Source organism: Nematolebias whitei, chromosome 20 (genome assembly GCF_014905685.2).
Source record: "Nematolebias whitei isolate Nwh7 chromosome 20, NemWhi1, whole genome shotgun sequence".
Classification (NCBI taxonomy): domain Eukaryota; kingdom Metazoa; phylum Chordata; class Actinopteri; order Cyprinodontiformes; family Rivulidae; genus Nematolebias; species Nematolebias whitei.
In genome coordinates, this window is record NC_056517.1 from 7,870,400 (window position 1) to 7,882,019 (window position 11,620).

Here is an 11,620-nt window from a genome sequence, read left to right on the forward strand (position 1 = left end):
ATTGACAGACTGGATCCAGATTTTTCTCATCATGACAGGTTCTGTTAGAAGTAGGTCATGGAAAATTAAAACTGTTTTTTTCTATCTTTTTACAACTCTTTAAATGTCATTTTGAATGCTGCTGGACAGAAGAAACCACTTCAGATAATGAGTCATCTTCAGATGGAAGCTCACATGATACATGTTTATCTATAAATGCAACTTCCTCTTCATCTGTGTTTCAATCTAGGATTGGAGCGTTGGCAACCCAGAAGAGGCAATGGCAATGTGGACTGCCACGTTGTTGAAATTCAACACGATAATAGTAGACTATTTTACGATAATAGTAGACTATTTTACTGATGGGATTTGTAAGAGACATAAGAACTTCTCTTAAGAAGACATGCCAACAAAAATCAAACATTCTAGCAGCAGTAACAGGATTCCGGCGCAACAGTTCACACTTATCTGCATATTCTAATTGTTCCACTGTCTATAGTATTTTGAAACAAGAAGGCCGAAACCAGACAGTGGAACAATTAGAATACGCAGATAAGTGTGAACTGTTGCGCCGGAATCCTAATTGTTCCACTGTCTGGTTTCGGCCTTCTTGTTTCAAAATACTATAAAGATTAGTTCATCTCATATCTGCAGATGAAAACCATGCAAACCAAGTGAGCTTTCCTAATTGTTTAACACAAGCTAGAATATCTTTTTGAGCAGACTGCCAAAAAGCTGGTGTGCCTCTAATGGGTTTTAAGAAACGATACCAATCATCAAATTCTAACAGTTTCTTTAAAGATTGCTCATCTTTTACAAAGTCACTCACATTTTGAGATTTACAACTTTTGCCTTTTCTTAAAGCTATTGATACATTAGACACGACCTGTTCCAGTTCTGTCATATACTGAGCAAAAAAGATGTATTCTACATTATGGGCAAACTTGCCATTAGTGTGAAGAAGTCTGTTGTTAAAACAACGTGACAAAGTTAAATGGTATTTTTGATTTTCATGATATGTATTGTATCCTGAAGGAAACTATACAAGGAAGCTTTTGGCTTCATTTGTAAACTCAGCCAGCAATTTTACAGGATTGTTTTCACCTGGGGCTACATTCAAAATTGTCATAATATTGGTCCAATGCTTCCTGGCCAATATCGACTGGCATAAGACAAGTGTCCTGAAACATACAGTGTTGCTGTTGATCATGTAACATCTCATCACTTTTGCTGTTGATCATGTAACATCTCATCACTTTCATTGATACAAGTGTTGCCATCTTCTTTGGAACTACTCTCCTCCAAGATGGAATCCTTATCTTCCCGACAACTCATTTATCCAGGAATCCTTAGACTCAACATCTTTATAATGCAAGTTAGAATGTTTTAAATATTTAAGACCGTCCTGAACATGCATTGTGTCAACAAATTGATAATCATAATGGCCTTTATATGCGAGTTTGCACTTTAGTTTTACTGGTAATAAAGACCCTTCCATACTACTATGTAGTAACAAACTGCACGTTTCAACAATATTTGACGGGACACAAGTAACCGGACCGTGCACACCATTTTGTCCACCTTTTGGGCAGAGCCAGCATTTTCATAAACGGTATATGTAAAGCTATTCAGTGTTACTCCAAAGTGTTTAAACATGCTAAGTGAGGCGGAATGGGATCAAGTGTTAAATTATTTACTGAACTTTCAGGTGGCGTCTGACCTTTACCTTGTGACACATTTCACACATGTCAAAATTAATAATGTACAAGCATCATTGCACCTGTGCACATAATCTTCACTTATACTGTACATGTTTCTGCTATTAAATACATTTTTTTGTTGTTGTTGATAAAAATCCCTTCTGCAATTCAAAACCTGATGTTTAAATAACAATCGAAAGCAGATGCAACGCACAAAATTAGGCCCTTTTTTTTTTTTTACTTTGTCCAAAGACCGTTTATAATAAAAACCACCATGTACAGCAACAAGAAAACTCTCACCACGTTGATTTTGTTACTAAACTTTCACTTTTCTCTCTATGAACTTTCTTTTCTGTATTTACGTACACTCGTTTCACTTTCTCTATATGATTGTCATCTTCTTTGTACTTATGCACACTTATTTGCTTCACTTTCTCTTTATAAGATGCACATTTCGTGTAATTTTTATGCTCTTTGTGTGACAAATGTTCTTGGTGTCTAATCCTCTTCTGAGATTTGATATTTTCCCTATTTGTCGTTTGGGTTGAATATTGAATAGTGTTCTTCAATTTGAACTTTCGATTAAAGTACTTGTAAAAAGTCTTAAAAGTGCGTTCTTTTTCTATTTTGTTTAGCATTTGCCGGTACTTTGAGATCTTTTACGTAGGTACTGTTTCTCTGTATAAAATGGGGTGATGATAAAACTTGCTTTGGATTTTGTAAAGTTACTCATTTGTCAAAGAACTGGCTGAAAATGTTCATTACACTTTTGTAAATATATACCTTCATTGCTCAAATGACTGCTCTTGGAACTATATTTAATCCAATTTATGCCATTACATACATAAATGTTTAGTCCCAACATATTTGCTATGAATTCAATTTCTGTTGTACTGTGATTTACATACTTCATCTGTGACTTTTCGATATAGTCCAACACAGAAACAAACTCTTTTCCAAGTAACTTTTCAAATCTCTCAGGATTGTCATGTATGAAACAGCAGCAAGCCTAATTTTATAGTGAGCTCTTTGAGAACCACGTAGGACATGTGCTACAGTTCTGAAGAAACTGTTGTAGTCTGTTACAATATTTTCTTTCTTACAAACATTTCCTAAAGACCCACATGGGAGTTCTTTAAAATTTAGTTTGTTATAATCAATATTAAACTTGTTGCACACAGTTTACTCCTCTGTCTGCAAATGGTTGTAAAAGTTGAAAGTATTTTGATCATGATGATCAATAACTTTATGCAATTGTCATTTCCTATGAAATGTTTGTGATCTTTTACACTTTGTTCAGAGACAATTTTCTGATTTGCAGAAGACTGTCGAGTTGTACATTTCATTGAAACATCTTTAACCATAGCATGTTTGTGAATTAGGTGGTTTAACACAAACTACTGTTTCATAATAATTATCAAATGAGTGCATGCACATTAATAAAATCTCCTTCCACCAGATCCACATTTCCAGAAAAAGTCCTCATGATAACATTAATGGACAGAGTTACGAGTATGTTTAAGATATTTTGGCAAGTCATTCAGAGAATTTCTGCCACTGATTAAGTTATTCTCGCGCAAAATTTTGTACAGCTCATCACCTGAAACGAGGACATTATCCAATACGTTTGCATTCCATGAAAAAACACTCTTCAGTGTGTGCTTTGTGCAGCCATAAGTTTGCTTGCTTTAACACTGATTTCCGCCATATTTAAATCGACCATCACCTTGATGAAATGATCCACTGAGTGATGCGAGATGATTACTTGCACTGACCTTATGACAAGCATCTGTAACCTGTCTTTCAGCAGTTACTGTAGAATATTCTTCTGTCAGTGTACGTGTGTTGTATGGAAATGGGAGAAAGTTCAGACTTAAGTCCAGGCTCAAGTTCCACTTGACTGACTTCGGGTTTTTTCCACAGTCAATTTGTTTTTGTGCATCTGTCGTTTCTTGCTTTTTGCATGATTTGCACACAGTACTTTATTGAAACATGACTGTGGTCAAGAGGTTCTGTCAAAATGGCCTGTTGTATTTTGATCAGAAACTTTCGATGGAGTGTTGGTACCATAGCATCCACCTGTAGCCTCTTTCAGCAATTTCTGATGAACAGTCCTGCACATCAAAGTTGGTCTGTTCTACAGAAATGGCAGAAATCTAATACTTTCTTGCATGTAATGAATCCCTAAGGTTCTTAAAGTGCAAGATTAAATCATGTAGACATGTGTAAAAAATTAAAACAAAATTTGAGAAATTCAGCCCTTTCTGTGGAATTATTTATAAAGATAGGAAAATGTACTAAGATTTAGTTTTTCCAATTGGATATCGCAATACAACCACACTCGTATGCTCCAGCCACCAGCAAAAATTTAAAAATACTTTTGTTATCTCCATGCTCTTGGGAGTGGGAGGAAAAAGGAGGATGAAGGAATGTGGTTCATTTCTCAGAAAAATAAAGAAAAGCACCAAAAAAAAATTTTTGTTTATTAAAAATCATAGCAAAGATTTGTCTGTCTGACCATTAAAGTGCATTTATTAAGCAAATGTTAAACGAGCTGTATTTCGCCAGAGCCAAGCAGTGAGCAGAATGAAGATGGGAACATTATGGCAGGCCAATTGAGTCATTAAAAACTGCTCAAGATTCTCAGTCATGCAGGACATGAAATTAAAAAAATAAAGACAATAACGATAAAATGTAAAGTATAGTATTATTATAAATGCACTCCCAATTGTTTTTGTGTAGAACTTTTTTGGGATTTTTCATATAAGCCACATTTACATTTACATGATACAATAGCATACCATACAGGTATCACTACTCTGGTGCCATCAAGTGGATAAATGTTGTACTGATAAAAATTTTGGGTTTGTCAAAATGAATGAAAATGGTCATTTTGGCCAAAAAAATGGTTTAGAAGTATGGGGAAAAAAAAAAAACCCAAATATGTCAGTTGGGCTTATACGTCACAAGACATGTAAATTATACAAAAGACATTTTCCTGCATATAACGGTCTTTGAAAAACTGAAAGTTGCAAAATTTTTATAAATGCATATATTCTTTAATTTTTTTTTATCTCTCTTGGATGGTGTTGTATGTCTTTTTTTTTTTCTTTTTTTTTTTTTTTGCTATGCTCTGACATGAAGAAGCCAACAACAATTATTTTTAAAGGAAAATATGGATTCCGTTATATTTAAACCTTCAGGATAAAAAAACATAAAATTGACTCAAACAAGATTTAGAATCAAAATTTACTAGCAAAATCATTCTCTAAACAAACCCCCTGGCTGGAAAGAACCTCGGACGGTCTCGAACCCAGCACAGTCGGACGTCTCCCGAGGAGGGGGAGAACGCGGCACATCACAAACGCCTGGTTCAGTGTTGCCTCCACCTAGAAAACAAAATGAAATGGACAAAATTCATTAGGCTGATTTTACACGCACTTTAAAGAACTGATACAATATCAAGTGTTCTGTAAAACACTTAAGGTTTCATATTTGTTACACGTTTAACCTTAATATGCAAAAGACTTGCATTCGTCATAGGCGGCACAAATTCCACACCAGTACCAGAAGGTACACAAGGTGTGTCTGAAACCTAAAGAAAAGACCAAATCAATAACATGCAGTCATATTTCCTAAGAATGATAAATGGATTGTGGTTTTGCAAACCTGCTGTCTTACACGCCTGGACCTTAAGACAGCTGGTTTCCTTGTTGTTTCTGGTGTTGCAGACAAAGCTTGTGAAACATAACTAGCAAACCTGAAATGGATAACAGTCGCAGTATTTTCTTTTATATTACTGGTTACAGATTCCTGAAAATTACCTGTGTGAACATGTTGACAAGCCGATGGAGAGACTTTTTCCATGGCAACCAACATAGCCGGTGAGAAATGCACAGGATGTAACACACTTTCAATGTAACTGGAGTGCCATCCATCTATTAGACAAACATTTAAATTATTAAGATCCCAGAGACATTGGCAATTATAACATAAATATCTCAAACCTTCACAGACCTTGGGCGAATCAGAGGATGACTCCGATTTCCACGAGTTGTTTCTCTGTAAAGATAGCTTCTGTAACTGTGGTTAATCATCCTAAATGTCTTGTATGGGCTCTAACACGTTTCTTCCACTAAAAGCAGATACAGAACACTCATACCTTCCTGTCGGATCTCACAAATGTTCGCATAGAAAAGAGCGGAGGTGTAGTGAACCTGATCTGACCCTGATGACCTCAAATCTATCAGATGGACAGAGACTGTTATTTTCATTGATCTGAATACAGTCTGAGCCATCTGGTGACTTTCTTTCTTGAATTAATCAAGCAGAAAAGACAATTCTCTATAATCATTTACTGTTTTACAAATGTTTGATAATCAATTGTGTTAGTTCCATTCAATGCTTACAGGTTGGAAAAGAACTACTCATTTTTATTTTACATAAACAGTAAGTAATGATTTTTATTCCTCATTCAAAGAAGAAATCACCTTAATATGCATTTCTTGATTTTCTGTCTGAAATGAGCCAAGTCGTAAGTATGTGAAAGTTGAAGCTTCGGTCAACTAAATGTTTACTGAAAATGGGATGTCATGTTTTACTATTTGAAAAGATTACCAAGTGTGAGACTCCACGAAGTCTGGTCGACTGCAATAATCTTTTCTGTATGTTGAAAACAATCCTTGACTTTTGATAATAACTTACGTCAAAAAAAACCACACCTCTTTCTGGTACATCCACGAATCAGAAAGCTCTAAATTGAACCGGAAGTCGACCCAAATAAAATGTGGCAACTTCCCAGTTCATGTTAGAATCTGAAAGAATTCATGGAGAATTCATTTAGAATGGAAAGAATGTAGAATGGAAAAGAATTCCAGAGATGAAGTTCTGAAGGAGTTCTGTTAGAATTCATGGAGAGTCAGAGACGTTTGGAATTATAACCTCTGTTTGAACAACCCACGCACGACTATCTAAGGATTTCAGCAGCTCTCAACGGAGACGCTGAAAGGTCTGGAGGATTCCCTATCGAGCTGATCTATCATCACCAGGTAACGGTCTCTTCTTCGACTAAGTGTACCGGAGGCGAGCTGAAATCTGATGAAGCGTGCACGTTCTGGTCTACAGATATTAATTCCCTCACATAGTTCTCTGTAAGATAAATCTCCACTTCATCTTAAACTCTTCTCTCTCTCACAAAACCAGTACAGATATTTTAGAAATATCTGAAGCAAAGTCCTCAAATCACCGCCGCGTGATTTGAAGTTCATTATTTGTGAAACTTGTCTGTTATTATTTTCATATTTTGCCAAATTAATGTAAATGTTTGATGTTAAACTTTGATTCTGAAAATAAATGACCGCATTGATTTGATGGGTCAAAGATAATAACGTCTCTCGTTCGCATTTCTGTTAAATTCAATGCACGGCATTACACAGTCAGAAAGATGAAGAACTCGTGAATATTGTATCAATATATATCTCATATATTGTCATACTACAACTAGTGACACGTACCCACGTGTTCACTACAGAGGTGAAATACGTTCCATTCCCTTCACAACCACACGGGGCACAAACCTCTGCTCAGAGGGAGGAGCTGGCTGACTCTCCACCAGTATCTCTGGCTTTATCTTTAAGAAAGTACGAGCAGCAGCCTTCACATGGTCACGGAGGATATGTATCCCGTGGTAATCACTAAGGTGGATCTGTACACAAACCGTAAAAAGACAGATAAAATTAGCATTACATATAAATGTAAAAGTATAAAATGTCAAGAGGATGTACTTACGCCATCAAAACACCACAAATCCAGACGGAATAGGGGTAACTTGTCAGAAATGGAAAAACAAGGGATCCCTAAAAACAACAAAATAATAAATCGTACAAACATTCTCTTGCAAAAAGATAACATAACGACCTGTCATACATTTACCAAACAAATTTATTGAAAAATATTTTAATACCTACCTAGCTTTCTGGATCTACGGTGGAATTCCTGCTGAAACGGATCTTCTCACTGGGTTCAGTTAAGCGGGGGACCATTCTAGTACGGAATATCTAGGAAGAAAACAAACATGTTTTACATGTGTTCTGTGAAATCCCTTTAAATAAATTGTAGGATAAGAGAAGAGTTGGTACAATGAATAAAAGTCAGACTGTTCTGCTAGAAATAATGTCATTTATTAATCTACCACAGATAACAGCCAAGCAAAAGCACACATGTACATTCAGTACAACACAAAGTAATGATGTATATGCTCCTCACCGTGACACTTAGATCGGAGAGCCTGTACGATCCTGATAGAGTACTCACAAAAACATGTTTTACAGAACCAAGGCACGTGCAAGCCTGATGGAGAAAAACATGCTTTTCAGGAAACTCTGGGCGTTGTAGCTGCAAAACGGGCCACGTCTTAGAGCCAGAACACTTAGAGGTTTAACACTGTAATTTAGGAACTTGTGCTACAGAAGAGATGTACTCAAAAGGAATGCAAATAAGTTGAGTATAAATTGGCATAAAAGCATAAAAATAATTATTATATAAACATGTGTATGTGTTCCACAGAACCTGATTTAAAAGATTGAACAATCGCCTCTGAATACTTAAAAAGCACTTAAAACATAAAGGGCATTGATCTTTGATGACTAGAATTGAGAAACTGGTTTGTATCGATCACTTATGTTGAAAACAGTGCTCACCTTAGACTTAGGCCATTGACTGCAGACCGCAAATGGATACTTCTCAAATTCACGGCCCGCCTCTTCTGGATTGATGCTGGTTGTAAGGTTGTTGGATGGAGCCATGACACACAGCATCAGGCTCCCAAGGTAGTACAGCATGTAGTACCTCTTGGCGCAGTTGAGCTGCACTGGCACCAAGAGTACACATCACTCCAAAGTCTAGATGTTTATCTGACACCTGAACAATGCCATCTGCAAAAGACCTCAAATGGGAATCGCCAATAAGAACAAACTGTATAACAGATAAAAATGCAAGATTAACACACGATATCTCAATCTTACATTTGAAAGCGTTGCCGAATTCACATACATATGCCTCTGTACGAGGGTGTTTCTCTGGAATGACCAACTTCTTACACTGGAAATATAGTCCATCTAACCTAGTCTTACATTCTTGTATCCAGCCAAAAAGGATTTTTTGATCTTGTTTTGAGATTTATATGCTAAACAAGAGCAGAAAGTGTTAGATTATTACTCTTGTTTTGAGAATATACATCTTTTATTTCTTAGTTACCAAATCCTAAAAATAGTTAATTTACATCCTTGTATTATGTTGAGAAAAAAATACGTTTATTATGTTGCGGGTCATTTTGACCCGCATTGTGTAAATCCACTCAAAACAGTCATAAAATGAAGTTAAACCAATAAGAACTTTATTTTAGATTATACAAATATTTAGAAGAGATGAGAAGTAGAGATATACACTTCCAACACTATATTAAAGAACTCCTGATTTCAATTTTTCCCTCTTCACAAACCCTTTTTTTTTTTGCATTTAACTTGCCGCATTTTCTCGGGTTTTTGACAGTCAACATTTTCAGCGTTCCCCACATGATGGACAGAATGTGACTATGTGCTTTTTGCAGATGTATTTCTTGCATCTCACACAAGAGGTAGTTGTTTTACTGTCATCTCGAGAGGGACAGACTTGGCATCTTTTGCGTTTCTTTGTACCTGTATCCAAAGGATCCATTGTGGGTTGGTCAGATGCCCTGCCCTGGACCTTTGCGATGACAGCAGCAGCTGCTGGGGATCTAGCTGGCCTGACCCGGTTCTGGATCTTTGGAGTGACGAGTGCTTTGCCTAGTTCTTCCAGGAAAAGTCGACGTCGGTACAGTTTGCTGGCATTCCACTGCTGGTTGATCTCAATCCACAGCACATAGGCATTGTAAGCAGACACATCCAAAATGTTGTAGAAAACCACCAAAGGCCAACGGGCAGTCTTGCGCTGACAACTATATGTTGCTGTGACTTTGTCAAGATTGTCAACTCCCCCTTTTGTGGAGTTGTAATCCAGAATCATTTGCGGTTTCATGTCCTCTCGTGTGCTCAGAGATGCGTCTTTGTGCATTGTGCTCATCACAAGAACATTCTTGTTTCTTTTTGGGCAGTAAGAAACAAGTGTTGTTTTCTCTGTGAAAGCAAATTTTGAGGAATGCAGAGGTCTTCCTTGCATCTTCAGAATCTCACTGGGAAGTTCTGGCTTATTTTTTCTGACTGTTCCCAACATAGTCAGCTTTCTCTTCTGAAGTTCATCTCCAAGACGGTAGGATGTAAAGAAGTTGTCACATGTAATGTTATGACCTTGCAGCCCTTCAGTCATCTCCAAAACCACACGCATTCCCTGATTCTTCTCAGGTCTTCCTCCAGGTGGCTTTCCAGTATATACTTGCAGGTTCCAAACATAACTGGATTTTGCATCACAGGCTGCCCACATTTTGATGCCATATTTCGCAGGCTTGTTTGGCATATACTGTCGGAATGGACAGCGTCCTCTGAATGGAACGAGGCGCTCATCGACAGTAACATGGGGGCCAGGATTATACAATAAAGGCAGGATTTCGACCCATTTATTCCAGACATCTCTGATTGCTGCAAGTTTGTCTCTCTCACGTCGATCAGCTCTGGTGTCACGGTTGTCAAATCGGATCACACGAGAGATCATGTGAAATGTCTCCAAAGACATTGTTGCTCGGAAGATTGGCCTTCCATTCTCTTCATTCCATAAACTTGCAGTTGCTTCACCCTTTGACCTGTATACGCCAGCTAACACCAGGATTCCAATGTAAGCATGCAAGTCAGTCGGATCCAGTGGCTTCCATTTCTCTTGAAAGACACGCTTCCCCTCCAAGTTGGTCATGTTGAGGATTATCTTCTCTATGGGTGGGGATATGAAGAGCTGAAATGCTGATTCAATATCATCAACTCTTGTGACAGCAAATCTTGTAGGACCAGGAATCATTTTGATGACATTACAAGATGACAATCTACCTTGGCTTTGGTGTGGTGATGTTGACCATTTTATTTTACCATCTTTAGATGTCCATGTCCCCTCTGTGGATGACGATTGTTGCATTTCTTGGTTTTCATCTGAAGAAGGGACACCTGCAGACTCGTCCTCTGAATCCTCCTCATCATGGGAAAATTGAAAATCTGGATCATCAATGGCATTGTCCTCTGGCTCTGAAGGATCCTCTGTCTCTGAAACCTCTTCCTCTACATCACTATCCCAGTTCATAAGCTGCGAAAAAGCTTCTTCAGCTGTAAATCGTCTGGAGCTCATTTTTGGTGTTTCTCCAAGAACGGGCATGGAAACAGTGACAAGGACAGGGGAGAGAAAGTCCCTCTTCCACACACACCTGGTTCTGAATGTTTATTCAGAGGCAATCAAAATGAAGTACATCAAAGACTTTTTTTTTGGATTTTTAACAGCTACTCTGTGTGCGGGTCAAAATGACCCGCAACATCATCTTTGTATACAAACTGTGTGCAGACATTTAACAACACATCAAAGAGTCCAGATTTTACATAGAAGTTCATGACCCTAGAGGAGAAAAAGTCACAACATTTCATGGAAAAAAAGAAAGGATAACCTGCACTTTGATCAACACAAAAATTGAAACGGGTCAAATTGACCCTTAACATAACACAAGGGTTAAGCAAAATTGTATCAGACATGTGTGAGATCATACTGTATGTTTAAAAACAATTTTTAGCTGTAAAAACTTGTTTCAAGACCACCCAGTAACAATTGCTCAACACATTTATTTCCGATCTTTACAAAGCTGCAGGGTAGCATTACTTTTTTACAACATATACAATAACAAATCACATGTATGATATTATGAACATACATCTTCCACTGTTTCAAGGTTATTCATTTTAATTTTTAAGTGCAATGACATCATCAAGGTTATATTT

At 37.2% G+C, this 11,620-nt stretch overlaps 1 protein-coding gene across 1 annotated transcript; it reads right to left on the bottom strand.

The window, feature by feature from the left end:
- Positions 1 to 9,203: 9,203 nt before the first annotated feature.
- Positions 9,204 to 11,270, bottom strand: LOC119426235 (piggyBac transposable element-derived protein 4-like). Its single transcript, XM_037693782.1, has one exon. It carries the CDS (start codon positions 11,007 to 11,009, stop codon positions 9,237 to 9,239), a length of 1,773 nt encoding a protein of 590 aa, XP_037549710.1. The 5' UTR covers positions 11,010 to 11,270; the 3' UTR covers positions 9,204 to 9,236.
- Between the last annotated feature and the right edge of the window lie 350 nt (positions 11,271 to 11,620).